The sequence below is a fragment of the Theropithecus gelada genome, chromosome 14 (genome assembly GCF_003255815.1).
Source record: "Theropithecus gelada isolate Dixy chromosome 14, Tgel_1.0, whole genome shotgun sequence".
In the NCBI taxonomy this organism is placed as follows: Eukaryota; Metazoa; Chordata; class Mammalia; order Primates; family Cercopithecidae; genus Theropithecus; species Theropithecus gelada.
Window position 1 is genome coordinate 31,140,781 of NC_037682.1, and position 16,474 is coordinate 31,157,254.

At 51.8% G+C, this 16,474-nt stretch overlaps 1 protein-coding gene across 1 annotated transcript in view; it reads left to right on the top strand.

The window, feature by feature from the left end:
- The window catches only part of ABTB2 (ankyrin repeat and BTB domain containing 2), a 209,183-nt gene that overhangs the window by 177,042 nt on the left and 15,667 nt on the right, over positions 1-16,474 (top strand). The window contains exons 4-7 of the mRNA XM_025357293.1: positions 9,797-9,949; positions 11,972-12,137; positions 15,043-15,132; positions 15,672-15,773. Of these exons, the coding sequence (XP_025213078.1) occupies positions 9,797-9,949; positions 11,972-12,137; positions 15,043-15,132; positions 15,672-15,773 (511 nt within the window). The remainder of the gene's footprint in view (positions 1-9,796; positions 9,950-11,971; positions 12,138-15,042; positions 15,133-15,671; positions 15,774-16,474) is intronic.

Below are 16,474 nucleotides of genomic sequence, written 5' to 3' on the forward strand. Positions count from 1 at the left end.
AGAGCTAGTCATGACTCGATTGGCTCTAAATTTCTGTCCCTACGTGTATCTGGGCAAGCTTCATCTAGTGCCTCTAATCTGTACCAGATGAGTTTTAATAGGAAAAGTGTATTCCCCACCGCCCCCCCCGCCGACCCAGACAGCCCAGTGCCCCACCTCGAGCCGAAGTCACCTGGGCACAAGTGGAGATTCTCCGTGGGCTCAGCTGTGGTTCAGAGGCAGCCTGGCTGCTGGCGGAGATGAGGCTGGGGGTCCAAAGAGGGAACCATGCCCAACTCTGCCTCCAAGCCACGCCAAACCATTCTGGTTTACCCAGCAATTCTAGAAAAATAATGAGTCCAAGATGTGAGCTGGACTAGAAATGTTTCTTTTGTGCAGAGTGAAATCTGACTTAGCAGGACAATGTTGGTTTTATCCTACATGGATGTTTTGGCTTGGTGTTAGGCCGTGGTGGCTGTGTGGAAATCTTGGGGAAGCTATGGTGAGGGCCTCGTTGCCGGCCCTGCAGAGCCAGCCCTGACCTTCCCAAAGAAGTCTGTTTGTGGAGCCGTCACTTGCTTAGGAAAAGCTTGGCATCTTTGCAAGTTTCTGATGGTGCCACTTGGCACCCCCAGCCCCAGCCTAGACAAGACAGGGAGGGGCGTGGGAGCAGTGTGTTTCACGGCATGATCCATGAGAAGGGGTGAGTCCAGGTGGATGTGACCCCATTCAACCCCAGTGCTTGGCTCTGACTCCCACTGAAGGTGGGGCAAAGCTAGTGGAAGAATTTAGGGCTGAAGGTGGGAACCAGTGGGGCCACCCTCTCCCTTGATCATCATCTCTGGCCTGTCCTTTCCTGGACTCCGAGGGTGCTTGCAGGTGGGGCGGGTCACAGCTTGCGGGTGATGGGGAGCTCTCTTGGAAACAAGCTTGTGGCACAGTGTACCTCCCAGCCCTGGGAGCTGGGCCTGCACCCCATAACGTTGTGTGCTCACACCCACCCTGTCTTCCCAGAGTTAAGCTTGGGCCTGGTCTCGAGGCCCTTCTTAGCTTGTGTGTGTGTCCAGGGTCTGCCTGAGTCTTTGTGTCCAGCTCCTCCTGGGTGGATGGAGCAGGGCACAAACCTGCTGGCCTCATATGCTTGGCCTGCCAGGATGGGAGCAGAGACCCGAGGCTTGTGCTTGGGGCTCAGGTCATGTGGCCTCTGGTTACAGGCCTGTGCCCCATCTGCCAACCTGACTCACTCTGAGGCCCCTGCCCACCCCGGGGAAGAACAGAGCCTGCTTTGAGCTGGAAACTGGAGGGGTTTCCTGTTCCATGTTGTTAAGACACCGCTTATAGGACTGTAATCCCAATAAATCATATGCTTGCTGAGTGCAACAGGGTTTTTTTGTTTTTTTTTGTTTTTTGGTTTTTTTCTCCAGGCTACAGGGACCTCTTAAAACCAAGGCCTTGGCCGGGCACGGTGGCTCACGCCCATAATCCCAGCACTTTGGGAGGCCGAGGTGGACTGATCAGGAGGTCAAGAGTTCGAGACCATCCTGGCCAACATGGGGAAACCCCGTCTCTACTAAAAATACAAAAATTTGCTGGGCATGGTGGTGTGTGCCTGTAGTCCCAGCTACTCAGGAGGCTGAGGCAGGAGAATCGATTGCACCTGGGAGGCGGAGGTTGCAGTGAGCCGAGATCGTGCCACCTCACTCCAGCCTGGGTGACAGAGCAAGACTCCGTCTCAAAACAAAGGCCTTAAGAAGTTTGTACTCTTTCATTTTTTAAAGGGCAAAAAATAGCTTTCTCAGTCCCAGTTCCATTGAGGGGCCTTGGGCGACCCTTGGATTGAACAGTCAGGCTCATCTGTATGATTAGCTTAAAGGCAGATGAGAGAGACTGTTATGGCACCTGGGTCTAGCATCCCTATTGCAGCTGAACTGGCCGTGTAACCGTGAGCAAGGCACTTGGCCTCTCTGGGTTTCCTTTTCCTCCTCTAGCAATGAGAGGAGGTGGCCGGGGAGTTCCCATGCTCCTCGTGTAAAAAGACCCATTTCCATTGGTCTATTTCATGTGCTCCCCTTTATGTACACAAAGACAAATGCTACCAGAAAGCCACTGACCTTCTTAAGTGGCTTTGTCCATCTCTGGGATTTGTCTGCATGTATGTATGTGACGGTATTTAGGTTAAGGCTTTGGGCTGTTTGCAGCATTTGAGGGGTTGCTGATCCCTTGAAGTAATTCTCTGCTCACCCACCCTTGCCACCACACATGTTCATGACCCAAGGCCTCTGGGTCTGTGTTCCTTGCTGTTGCCCCTTCCCCTGTGTGAGTTTTTTCACTGCCAAGGCCAAGAGGCTGCACTGCCAGAAACAGTTTCCAGCTCACACTCGACACAGTGGTTGCATTTGTTTTCTCTGTTTTATGAGCCGGGATGGAGTGGGTGGTGGGCAGCCTGCTGGCAGACTTTTGCAGGCTTTACATGTTTATACTTGCTATAGGGGGAGGGCAAAGAGTTGGCTGGACTTTCAGAAGGCTGGAGCTGAGGCATTTAATAGAACCAGATCCTAGAGCCCTTTTTGCTATTATACATTTTCTCTGTCAACAGACACTAAACTAGTCATAATAGTTAACATTTATGGAGAAGTTACCATATTCCACATACGGTGCTAAGTATTTTACATACATGCTTCCAGCTGTTTTGTGAGGTGGTCCTATTATTTATACCCATTTTGCTGATGGAACAACTGAGACCAGGAGAGGTGAAGTAACTTGCATAGACCCCACAGCTGAACTCATTGGGAATACACTGGATTCCAACCCAGGCCATCTCCCTCGGGAGTCCTTGCTCTTGGTGACCATGCAATAATTACAATTACTATCATATGGAGTCTGTGAAATAAAAGCAAAAGGGCTCTCATAATGAAAGGAGTTAAAAACCATGAACTTTAGCAATTTATTCTTTAATACAAAATATGGCCCACAGAGGATGACGATCTGCCCAAGGTTATAGAGTAAGTCCAGTTGTAGCAAAGAAACTAGGACTTTCTCCCAGTGAGGATGCCACAGGGAAGGGTCTAGCACCCTCGGATCCCTTTGCCAGGAGCATGCATGCAAGCCATACGCCACTCTAGGACTCACCAGCCTGTGTGCCACCAGGGCGAAATGCCAGCTCCATGCCAGTGCCACCTGCCAGCCCCTAGCAGTGTTGTCCTGGCCATCAGCTGTGGTCTTCCACAGCAACGGTCTTCAAAGTGTGGTCCAGGGACCCCTGAGGTCCCAGGGACTTTTGCCAGGAGTCCACATGGCCAACACTATTTTCATAACAAGAAGTTATTTGCCTTTTCATTCTTGTTTTCTCACAAATATCCAGGAGAGTTTTCTAGAAGCTGTGTGGCATCATGATATCATCACTCTGATGGCAATGGGACATGAGCTTATGTGTTCATGTGTTTAACATTTTCCCAGTTTTAATTTCTGATACAGCCAATATCCGTAGAATAACACACATAAACAAAAGCTCTTTGAGGTCCTCAGTAATTTTTTTTTTTTCTTCGAGACGGAGTTTCACTCTGTCGCCCAGGCTGGAGTGCAGTGGCATGGCATGATCTCGGCTCACTGCAACCTCCACCTCCTGGGTTCAAGCAATTATCCTGCCTCAGCCTCCTGAGTAGCTGGGACTACAGGTGTGTGCCACCACGCCCAGCTAATTTTTGTATTTTTAGTAGAGATGAGGTTTTGCCAAGTTGGTCTGGCTGGTCTCAAACTCCTGACCTCCAGTGATCTGCCCACCTCAGCCTTCCAAAGTGCTGGGATTACAAGCACGAGCTGCCGTGCCCGACCAATTTTTAAGAGTATATATAGGGTCCTGAGACCAGGGAAAAAATTGACAACCACTGCTCTGAGGTATCAGATCCAGCTAAGGAAAAATTCAGCGGGCAGAAAGGCTGAACAAAGGGAGCTTTTTCAGCCCCGATCCAGTCTCCTGGCTCTGGCCCTGCAGATACCTGCATTCGGGCATGGAACAGCCAAGCTCAGCCTATGGGAAACGCAACAAGCAGGGAAAGAGAACTTCTTTGGCATCTTGAGGATAGTGCACACATCAGTCATTCTCAGCCTTGCTCCTTCAGGCCCTTTCACCCGGGAGTTCTGACACAGCCATGCTGTTGCAGATGGGAGTTTTTAGAGGGGTTTTCCAGAATGGCCAGACATGCATGTCCAGCTTGTCTCAGCCTGCCCAGCAGACTCCATGGAATTACCAGGAAGGAAACGGTAGCCTGGAACCCACAGGCCATGGAAGGCATGTTCCTGAGAAAGTCCATGAATTACTTCTCTTTTTACCTTCCCATAGATCCCAGGCCGGGGAGGTGGGTGGGCCAAGGAGAAAGGCCTGAAGGGGTCAGTCTGGGGGCCGACACAGCCTTGTTTGTACATGTGGACACCAGCCACCTCCCCAGAGGCAGAGGGCTCATCTAGATTTCTGTATATTGAAAGTATTGATCAGTTTTCAATTCAAGAAGCAGAAAGCATTCTAGTTATTGTAAGCAGGAGATGATTTAATACAGGGAGTTGGGAATTCACACAATCATTGGAGGAGCTCGTGGAGCAGGGTGTAGGCTGAGCATCCAGGAATGACGAACTAGCCCATTAGGGGAGCTGCTCCCTCTGAGACAGCGCCTGAAACTGTGAGTTTGAACAACACCTCTGGAGCTGCAGTTCAGGAGTAAAGCTGGAATCAAGAAGGCATTGCAGCCAGGCATGGTGGCTCATGCCTGTAATCCCAGCATGTTGGGGAACAAGGTTGGCAGATCACTTGAGCTTCAGAGTTCAAGACCAGCCTGGGCAACATGGTGAAACCCCGTCTCTGCTAAAAATACAAAAAATTAGCCAGGCATGGTGGTGCATGTCTGTGGTCCCAGCAACTTGGGAGGCTGAGGTGGGAGGTTTAAAAAAAAAAAAGGCTTTGCTATTGCTTTTATCATTTCACCATCACTACCACTGCCTCTGAAGCCTCAGATAGTTAGAAACTGGACTGGAATGTTCTGTAGGAAAAAAAAAAAGACCTCAGTTTTCATGACCTGGTTTGCTAGCAAAAACAGACAAAGGGAACACAAAGGTGGCCTCTGCCTCCCATTCACTTACCACATCTCATGCAGCATATCTTACTGATAAAACCTAATTTCCAGAATCCCAGCTGCAAAGGAGTCTGGGAAATGCAGTTTTTAATTTTCCACCTCGCTAGCCAAGATGGTAAACTGAGGGCTAAATGAGCCAATCCCCAGTGTATACCCACCAGGATTATCAATACTGCGTTTTCTCAAGTGCTGAGTTCTAAGGAGCATGAGGCAGGGGGATGAACCAAGATGCCACCTGATTAGACTTCATGATTTCCCGAATTCCCTCTTGGATTTCCCCTAGTGCAGCTAGGAGATGCCCTCTTAGAGATTTAGTAGCCACACGTGGTGCTTTGTCTTGGCTGTTGGCCACAATAGGGAAGAATGGCTGGCAAATCCACAGATTATCTTTTTGTTTACACTTCAGTCTCCAACACTGATGGTTGAAATAAAGGCTTTTCCTGCAATCAGAAGGACTGATATACAGAAGCATGTCTCTAAGCTTGCCTTCTAGCCCTGTAATATAAGAATTGTGAAATATAAAAATATTTGGGGGGAATTGGGCATTTATGTTTAAGGGAACTCTTATAAACAGAGGGATAATTCATGAAGGGATTGTTGTTTCTTCCTAGACGACACAAGTTCCCCCCATAGAATCCCAGCTTCCTACTCGAATGAGTCAACACTAGGCTCTTGAAAATTATACACCATTCTTTTGTGGTCAGAAACATGACTTGGTCCTTAACTGAAAACCTGGGTACACTATAGTAAGTTACTGAGGTTCATCCATATTTTTAGTCACTCAGCAGACCTTTCTTCTTTTTTTTTTTTTTGAGACGGAGTCTCGCTCTGTCGCCCAGGCTGGAGTGCAGAGTGCAGTGGCCGGATCTCAGCTCACTGCAAGCTCCACTTCCGGGGTTTACGCCATTTCCTGCCTCAGCCTCCCGAGTAACTGGGACTACAGGCGCCTGCCACCTCGCCCGGCTAGTTTTTTGTATTTTTTAGTAGAGACGGGATTTCACCGTGTTAGCCAGGATGGTCTCGATCTCCTGACCTCGTGATCCACCCATCTCGGCCTCCCAAAGTGCTGGGATTACAGGCTTGAGCCACCGCACCCGGCCCAGCAGAACTTTCTTCTAATAATTTTTTTTTTTCAAGACAGGGTCTCTCTCTGTCTCCCAGGCTGCAATGGAGTGGTGCGATCATAGCTTACTGTAGCCTCCAACTCTTGGGCTCAAGCTATCTTCCTGCCTCAGCATCCCAAGTAGCTGGGACTACAGACATGTGCCACCAGGCCTGGCTTCAGTGAACATTTATTGAGGACCTGCCATGTGAGGCTCCAGACTGGGCATATTTTGGAGAATACAGAGATGAGGAAGTCATTGTTCCTGTCCTTAGAAGGAACAGTCTGGTTAGGAAGATGAGATGCATTCATGGCTATTGCTGTAAAGGAGAGTTCTGAGTGATTTCAGACCAGGAAGATATTTCTTCTCTTTTTTTTTTTTTTTTTTTTGTGGCGGGGGTGCTGGGGACGGAGTCTCACTCTGTCACCCTGGCTGAAGTGCAGTGGCATGATCTCGGCTCACTGTGATCTCCACCTCGCAGGTTTAAGGAATTCTTCTGCCTTAACTTCCCGAGTAGCTGGGACTACAGGCGAGCACCACCATGCCCAGCTAATTTTTGTATTTTTAGTAGAGATGGGGTTTTACCATATTGGCCAGACTGGTCTCGAACTCCTGACCTTGTGATCCGCCCACCTCAGCCTACCAAAGTGCTGGGATTACAGGCATGAGCCACTGCACCCAGCCCCCCTTTTTTTTTTTTGGTGGGGCGAAGAGAATCTAGGAAGGCTTCTGAAGCAGGTGGCATTGGAATGGAATCTTGAAGGATAAATAGGATCTAGACAAGCAGGGGTGAGAGCTGTTCATTCTCATGTGGAGATGGGAGCAGGCAGGGTGGGCTTGAGGTGCATGAGTGCTGGTGGTGTGTCCTGGTGACGGGGGTGAGCCAGGGCGGGAGATAGGGTGAGGTGAAGTTCTGGGAGGCCTTGAGGGCCAGAGATAGCAAGGCTTTACTGGCCTGTGGCCCTCCTTTTCATACGGATTGGTGCGCTCAGTGGACCAGTTAAGTGGCTCAAACCCAGGAATAGTTTTGGAAGTGACAGAACCAGAACATTAGAATACCTTCCCAAAGGAAAGACCTTCAAGATCACTTCTGATTACAGAAAATCCCTGACTTGCGATGGTGCAACTTACAATTTTTCAGCTTTACAGTGGTGTGAAAGCGATACGCATTTAGTAGAAACTACGTAGAGTACCCACACAACCATTCTGTGTTTCACTGTCAGTGCAGGATTCAGTAGTTACGCTGATGTTCAACACTATTATAAGATAGGTTTTGGGTTATATAATCTTGCCTAACTGTAGGCTAATGGAGGTGTTCTGAGCATGTTTAAGGTAGGCTGTTCAGTAGGTGAGGTGTATTCAATGCATTTTCGCTGAGGATATTTTCAACTTACAGTGGGTTTATTGGGAAGTAACCCCATCCCAAGTCAAGGAGCATTTACATTTTGTTGGCTAGTTTTTAAAATAAAAGCATTCTTTGCCCTCAAGGAGAGAAACTTTTAGAATTCTGGAGATGACCTGAGCTTTGGGAGACCTGAGATAGGGGTTCCGAGGGCAACCCAGGATGACTCCCTGGAGGCGGCTTACTTCCTAGCTGAGGAGAGAGAATGGACATCTTTTTCCTGGCCGGAGCACTTAGCGGCATGTCAAGGGGAGAGACCGCAGTGACCGCACCGGCCGGACACTCCAAGAGCCCCGAGGGAGCTGGGGTGGCCGGAGGCCTGGCCGCCTGCCCCTGGCTGCCTGCCCGCTCCCTGGCTTAGTTTGAAAGGAAGGACAAGAGTGGCATCGGGAGGGGCTGGGAACAGGCAGGAGCCGAGAGGCTGACTTCTGGGCTGTCATCAGGGAGAACAGCATGAGTGAGGGGCAGGGCTCCAGGGCTGCCTTGTTCCTGTGACAGAGCAGGGAAAGAACTCCGTCCATTCTGGGCAGAGCAGGTGGGTTTCCCACGAAGTCATGAAGCCACAGGCTGCCATCCGGGCCCCTCCGCGGCGGGGAGGTCTGTTGGACGGCGAAGTGGTCTCCTGAGGGGGCTTCAACACGGAGCCTTGCCAGAGCTGGCAGAGGACAGAAACGCGCCCCCGCCGCCCTGACTGAATCTGAGCCGCTGGCCGCGGGCAGAGGCGGGCGCCGCCTGCGCCGCAGTCAGGGCCCAGCACAGGCTGTGCACGTGGCGTCCCCTGGTGGCACAGAGCGGGCCTCATGCGCGGCGCCCCGGGAGTTTGCAACTCGAAGCCTGCCGCCGCCTCTCCTTGCTTTTGTGGGCTCTTAGTGATTCTCGGACCCGCTAGGACCATTCCTCTCTGTGGGACTTGAGGCCGCTACTCTTCTTTTTTTTTTTTTTTTTTGAGACGGAGTCTCGCTCTGTCACCCAGGCTGGAGTGCAGTGGCCGGATCTCAGCTCACTGCAAGCTCCGCCTCCTGGGTTCACGCCATTCTCCGGCCTCAGCCTCCCAAGTAGCTGGGACTACAGGCGCCTGCCACCACGCCCGGCTAGTTTTTTGTATTTTTTTTAGTAGAGATGGGGTTTCACCATGCTAGCCAGGATGGTCTCGATCTCCTGACCTCGTGATCCGCCCGTCTCGGCCTCCCAAAGTGCTGGGATTACAGGCTTGAGCCACCACGCCCGGCCTTTTTTTTTTTTTTTTTTTGAGACAGAGTCCCGCTGTGTCGCCCAGGCTGGAGTGCAGTGGCCAGATCTCAGCTCACTGCAAGCTCCACCTCGCGGGTTCAGGCCATTCTCCTGCCTCAGCCTCCCAAGTAGCTGGGACTACAGGCACCCGCCTCCACGCCCGGCTAATTTTTTGTATTTTTTAGTAGAGACGGGGTTTCACCGTGTTAGCCAGGATGATCTCGATCTCCTGACCTCGTGATCCGCCTGTCTCGGCCCCGCAAAGTGCTGGGATTACAGGTGAGCCACTGCACCCGGCCGAGGCCACTACTCTTCCCTGAGCACCAAACTGGGGGCAACCGTGGCCTGGCACAGGAAGTGGTGTCAGCCCACCTCGGCCTAGGTGCCAGGTGAGGAAGCAGTGGTCATTAATGTTGCACAACAGCGTAATGTGCGTCGTCACATTTGGCCTCATGACAGCCTCAATAAGGAGGTATCACATGCGTGTTGCAGATGGAGAAACACTCCAGTGTGCTTGTCAGAGGGGATGGTGACCTGATGCTGCTGGTGGCAGCCCTGGGTTTGGACCTGGGTCTGTGAGACTCTTAGCTGTGCAGCTTCTCCCCTCTGCAGAGAACACTTGGGGACCCTGACTGAACTCTTTGGAGGGGACAAGGTCCCCAATTCCACACACTGGGGAACCATTCCTTCCCTGGGTCACCTGAGGGCCCTCAGGTTCTGCTAATGGTTCATGACAGAAATTCCTTCTGTGCATTGCAGGTTCAGTCTGGGTCTCTGTGAGCAGAAGGAGTAGGTCCCCTGCAAGGGGTGATCAGCCTTGGTGGCCGCCTGTGAGCATGTGTGTGCTTGAGGGGTCCCCTGCTGCCTTTCAGGGAGCACTCTCCCTAGGCCTGACCCTCTCTCTGCTGCCCTGCAGGGACCCCCACCCCCCGCCTGACCCTCTCTCTGCTGCCCCACAGGCCCTTCATGCTGCTGCCACCCCTCATGGAGTGGATGCGCGTGGCCATCACCTACGCAGAGCACCGCCGCAGCCTCACCGTGGACAGCGGCGACATCCGGCAGGCGGCCCGGCTGCTGCTGCCTGGTCTGGACTGTGAACCTCGGCAGCTCAAGTATGAACCAGGGAGGAGGGAGGACCCCGGCATCCACGTCCTGCCCCCAGCGGCTCCCCTCTGCTGGCTTCTTCCCCAGGTGGCTGGGAGGGGGTCAGAGAGCAGGGGCCGCAGCACATTTGAGCTGCTCTAAGGGTGTCGTCTGCAAAGGCCAAGGCTGAGTATGGGAACAGATCGATTGCAGACCTTTGCTGCCATCTGGAAACGTCTCCTGCAGCTGCTGGTCTGCTACACAGAGGACACACACATTGGGAATGGGGCAGGAGAGCCCACACATCTGACTCTGGGATACTTGGGGGCTGAGGGGCAGAAGTGGGCCCATTCTTTCCTCTGTTCCTGTCACTGACACCACGTGGAGCCCTTCCTGGGTGCAGGTGCTGAGCCCTTCCTCTTTATGTGTATTATCTTAGTCCTCCTGACAAGTGTAGAGAAGAGGCAATCGTGCCCATCTTACAGATGAAGAAGCTGAAGGTCAGAGGGGAACAGTAGCTTGCCCACAGATACTCAGTTAGCGCTTTACTGTGTCCAGATTTGAACCCAGGTCCATACGGCCTCCAAGCCTGTGCTCCTAATTTCCTTGCCTAAGTGCCTCTCATAGTATATTCATTTGCTGAGGAGCTTTTCTAGGGAAGCTTCCCTGGCCATCCTCGGCCCGTGAGAGCCTTTTATCTACTTTATTCTAAAATTTAAAAAAATATACATATATATTTTTTTGAGACAGAGTTTCGCCCTGTTGCCCAGGCTGGAGTGCAATGGCGCGATCTCAGCTCACTGCAACCTCTGCCTCCCGGGTTCAAGCGATTCTCCTGCCTCAGCCTCCCAAATAGCTGGGCTTACAGGCATGCACCATCACGTCTGGGTAATTTTGTATTTTTAGTAGAGATGGGGTTTTACCATGTTGGTCAGGCTGGTCTCAAACTCCTGACCCCAGGTGATCCACCGACCTCCGCCTCCCAAAGTGCTGGGATTACAGGCATGAGCCACCGCACCTGGCCTTATATCTTTTTTTAACCCTCTGCCCAAACCCTCTGCCCAAACCCAGGCCTCTGTCTTCATGCAAAAGGCCCAAACCCCATTCTAGGACATGAACTTTCTACATTTTGGCCCAACCAAGCCTCTAGGCCAAAGCTGCCAACTGGACGTCCGTGATGTGACCCCTATAACACAGGCATTATCTGTGACTTTCCATGTAGGTTGCATTGTTTGCAAATGGGAGTCTATGCCACTCTCTGCCATCTCTTTGGTACTTCTGGGCCTCACCAGGAAGTCTTAAAGAGAGAGAACACAGAGCTAAACACTAGAACCTGGTCAGGGTGACCATTTACAGGCTGAGTGCAGCCTGCTTGACGCAAACAGTATAAAACCAAGTGCTATGGCACGAGTCTGGGTGGGAGCTGCTTCCTGCTCGGGGCAGCCCCATAACAGACTGTTTTACATGAGTCTTTATTTTCTGCCAGTTGAAGCAATGAGGGCTCAGAACACTTACTTACTTACTTATTGATCGAGTGATTGATTGAGATGGAGTCTTGCTCTGTTGCCCAGGCTGGAGTGCAGTGGCACAATCTTGGCTCACTGCAACCTCTGCCTCCTGGGTTCAATTGATTCTCCTCCCTCAGCCTCCTGATTCGCTGGGATTACAGGCACATGCTACCATGCCTGGCTAATTTTTGTATTTTGAGTGGAGATGGGGTTTCATCACGTTGACTAGGCTAGTCTTAAACTCCTGACCAACCTCAAGTGATTCACCTGCCTTGGCCTCCCAAAGTGCTGGTATTACAGGTGTGAGCCACTGCACCTGGCCCCCAAGCAATTTTTTAATGTACTTATAGAAAAGCAGAAATGTGTGCCCTTCATGTCACAGAACGTGATGGGGACAGTAATTGCTGATCTGATCATAACTCCCTGGCCCTTCTCACCCATCCTCATCCTCACTCTACATGTAAGCCTCACGCATCTGTGTCACATCATTGAAAGTTGCTGTCTGCATACAGTCACATGCACCTTTGGGTCTCTTCTGGGCAGACCTGAACACTGTTTCAGTTCCTTCCGGAGGCTGGATGCCCGAGCAGCTACTGAAAAATTCAACCAGGACCTGGGTTTCCGCATGCTCAACTGTGGGAGGACGGACCTCATCAACCAAGCCATTGAGGCCTTGGGGCCAGATGGGGTTAACACCATGGATGACCAGGTACGTCCTGAGAGCTCCACTAAGACAGGCGCGAGGACCAGAGTTGGGAATTCTCAGCTCCCAGCCTTGGCGGCCCTCTGTCTTAACCCTGAGACTTGCTCAGCTCTGTGCTTCGAAGAGGCAGGCTACCTCCCCGAACCCTGCCTGCCCCCTGCCTGGTCACATGGAGTGTCAGTCTGGAGACTTCTAGTACCCCTTGGAAAAACTTTGTCATGTGGCTTCCACTTCCCTGGCTGGACAGCTGGCCACTGTTTCAGGTGGTACAAGGCTAGGAATGAGTTCAGGAGAGTAAGCTTCATCTCCAGCTAGGGACACGGTCGCTAATCCTGTAGAATGGCCTATTGTGGGCCGACTACTTGCCGGTGCATAGAAACCCCTGTCCTCATGGAGCCACCATTTTAGTGGGGGAGACAGATAATAAGAAACAGACGTGTAAAATGTAGAGGATGTTCATTTAAAGTGCTGAGGACTAAAATGAAGCATGAAAATGGGTAGGAAATGTTGGTTTTACATAGGCTTTAACTTGAGTTTCGCATCTGTTTTGTTTTTTACTTTTGCTGTGAACAGCTAACATTTATATAGCATTTGCTATGTTCGAGGCATTGTTCTAAGTGCTTCACGTAGATTAACTCATTTCCTCTTGACAGCAGCCCTGTGATGGTGATGGAGCATATTATTTTCCCCATTGTATAGATGAGGAAATTGACGGACAGAGAGGTTGCTTTACCTAAGGTCACACCACTAGTAAGGAGCAGAGCTGGGTGGAGAATCTGAGCAGCCAGACCCAGTCCCTCAACCACTATGCAATATCCTGTGTGTTTGACACTGTACTGAGAGCATTTACCGTGTGCGGAAGGGCAGTGTGGGGTCTGGAAGGCCACACAGAGCGTGGGGAGCTAATGACAGTGGCGAGTTAAGGCAGCGTTCTCAGATGAGGTGACGGCGCAGTGCAGTGTGTGATGAAACTCTGGGCAGACCGTGAGGCCAGGGTGGACTCTGACAGATGGGACGGGCTGCCAGGGGAAGCTTCCTGCTGGAGGCGGTTGAGCCGAGCCTGGGGGAGGGCAGCATGGGGACGGAGCAGAGAGGATCGGGAAGGGATTCCAGGGAAAGGGACATAAGGAGCGTGGGGTGGGGCAGTCAGGGTGTGGACCCGGGCCGGGGGTTGGGGAAGGACCACAGGCCCAGCGCTGGGCTTCCGGAGGGCAGTGGCAGGTGACAGGCTGCTGTGGGATCTCGTGGGAGCCTCTCCGCCCACACAGGCTCCAGGGCCTTGTGGGAGCTTTTGTCCCGGTGGAGTCTCCCTTCTTGAACAGCACAGTGTGGAAGCCGTGGACTTTAGCTTCAGACTGACCTAGGATTTAGTGACTGTAAGAGCTATAGCATCTTGAACAAGTTACTCTGCCTCCCCGAGGTGCTTCAGTTTCCTCCCCTCTAAGGTGGGGGATGATAGCACCTGCCACATAGGGTTAGGGGGACGTCTGCATCCAGCACATAGTCAGCACTCAGCAAATGTTCATTCCGGTTTTATTGCCAATACGATGATTATTGTAGTCGTATTACTGTCGATACGATGACGATGCCTGAAATCTGCAGGCCAGCCTGGTTTTATTTGGCCTCTTTATATGTCTGGAGTGTGTGGGGACAGGGACAAGGGAAAAAGCAGTGTCTTCTCGCAGAGCCCATCATTTGGTTTAAACTCCAAATTGTGTACAGATGTGTGGAGAAAAAAAAGTAAGTCAAGTCTGTCCACAGGGAGATGAAACAAAGCCAGATTTTTATTCTGTGGTGTTGGCCTTTGTCTAAGTGCTCAATCCTGTTTGTTCCCTAAACCTTAGTATTTATAGAACAATCTGTGGGTAAACAGCCCTCTCACCCCATGATTAATCTCAGGCCATTGCTTTATCTCTGGCCACTAGGCAAGGATTTATGAGGTAAGGAGATCTTGTCTACACACAAATATTCTAATAAATAACATCACGGGGCACCAGGCAAACACTTGCTGGGATCCAGCCGTGGAATAAACAGTTTGCACTGCCTTTGCTGTTGCCAGTCACAGAGGATTCCCAGTCAGGGAGGCGGCCCCGCCAACTGCCCACCTAACCCAGGGAAACAGTAGGACTCAGCTTGCAGGAATGCTCTGAACTGCTCAGTAGCAGAAGACATTGAAGTCAAATGCCTCCTTTACCATCTCGTGAGATGGCGCAAACTCGGGCTTCACAGCTTATGGAGGCCTGGGTCCTGCCCCAAGTTCAACCTCTCGCTGGTTGTGTGACTTTGGGCAGTTAATTCCCTTTCTCCGCTCCTCAGTTGTAAAATGGGGAGAATGGGAATATTACGATGGTGGAGGGAGATGCTGCATGCTAATCACTAGCATGGTGATCTCCATGCACAGGGCCCGGGTGAGGCTGTATGGCATAGTAGCCGTGAGAGTGTTGTTGTGTTGTTGGTATTTTAATTAGGTAGCTCTTAATCAAGGTGAGCTCATTCTGAACTAAGCACTTTATACATATTAATCCACACTCTACAACAACCCTTTGAGGGAGATAAGATACTGCTCTGGTTCCCCATTTACAGATGAAGAAACTGAGGCACAGAGAGGGCAAATGACTTGTACAAAGTTTACAGCTCCCCATGGTAGAGGAGGCCTTGGCACCGGGCCTGGCTGCACAGCCTGTGCTGGGCCCCGCTCCAGTGTCCTGCAGTGCTCCTGGCAATGCCCCCACTCACCTTCCCCATGCCCTATGCCCAGCAGCCCAAAGGAAGCACAAAGCCTGGGGGAGCACAGGATGCTCGGCTGGGGTGGCGGGGGGCCTGATCTGTGGTTTCTGGGGCAGAGGCCTGTGGGTATGTGGTGTTGTGTTCTCTTTGCAAACAGTTCAGCATGTGCATTTGATTTGCTCAGGGTATGACGCCGCTAATGTATGCCTGCGCTGCTGGGGACGAAGCGATGGTCCAGATGTTGATTGATGCCGGGGCAAACTTGGACATCCAGGTGAGGAAGCCCCACAGAGCTGCACCCAGGTCCTAGGCCAGCAAGGATCACTCCGAAGTCTCCAACAAACATGCTGGGTGTGATGTTTTGGGCAATTGAGTAGATGTGCAAGACTGGAAAGACAAGATGCAGAGAGGCCACCGTTAGTACAGGGAAGTCTCCTCAAGATTTGGGCTTTCTGTCTGAGAGGAAGTGGACTGAGGCGGGAGTTGAGTGGAGAGACGGGCTGTGATTCTGTTTTCATGGTATCTTTCTCCTTTTACCAGCCTAATCTCCAGCCATTCCTTCCAACCCCAAATACTTCTAGCTCTGCCTCCCTCTGAAGCATAAAGCACTCCCAATCTGCCCTCTTTTGCCCAGGGCAGACATTGCTAATTAAACACCTATCCTCTCTTTTTGAGCGTTGTCCACTTTGTGCTACAGGCAAACATTACCAATTGAATGTTGAAAGCACTTGTTAACTCCTGTTCACCATCCCTGCAGGGTACTCCCTTCACTCGGGTGCCCAGAAAACACAGATGATTTGTGGTATTTTCCAGGTTCCAAGCAACTCTCCCAGGCATCCTTCCATCCACCCGGACAGCCGGCACTGGACCTCACTGACATTTGCTGTGCTGCATGGACACATCTCTGTGGTCCAGGTGAGCTCCTGCCAGGTGAACACCATGCCCCCCAGCTTACCAGGTGAGCTGGGCCCCAAGCACGGCCCCAGCCTCAGCTGAGTGGGCAGGTGCCCTGAATGAGAGATCCCAAAGGCACTGCTTAAGGCCAGCTCACCTGATCAATAGGGCAGTGGCCCACCCAAGTTGCCTCAAGGAAAGGGGTTAGTGCAAGGACATGTGTAATTTTAGGAAGCAAGACCCAGGTCCAGGCAGCATTAGGGTCCTGTCATGCCCTCCCAGCATCTCTCTCTCTCTCGTGTCGGGCACACTGGGGGCTGTCCCAGCCCCACTCAGCTTTCTTGCCTCCAGCCACCTTTCTGACCCTTCCCTTTTCTCCTCCCTCGTGAATTCCACCACAGGGCCAGCTCTATATCATGGGGTCTGTGCAATTCTGTCCCCTCCCTACTTCCTCAGAATTCAGATTGGCACGGCTCATCTGTCGAGCCAAGCCACAGGTTGCCCACCTCGGCCCAGGTAGCTGTGCTGGCGTGGGGACAGGTAGTGGTTCTAGAAGCAGAAGCTGTGGGCAGAGCAGCTCCCCATGCCAGCAGGAGCTCAGCCACATGCACTTACTCCCAGGTCCTCAGATCGCTGGCATGTGCAGGGTTTCATGGCACCCCTTCCAGGGAGTTGGCGTGACACCCTCGCTCCCCACTAGGTTGCAAGGCCTCTGAGGGCAG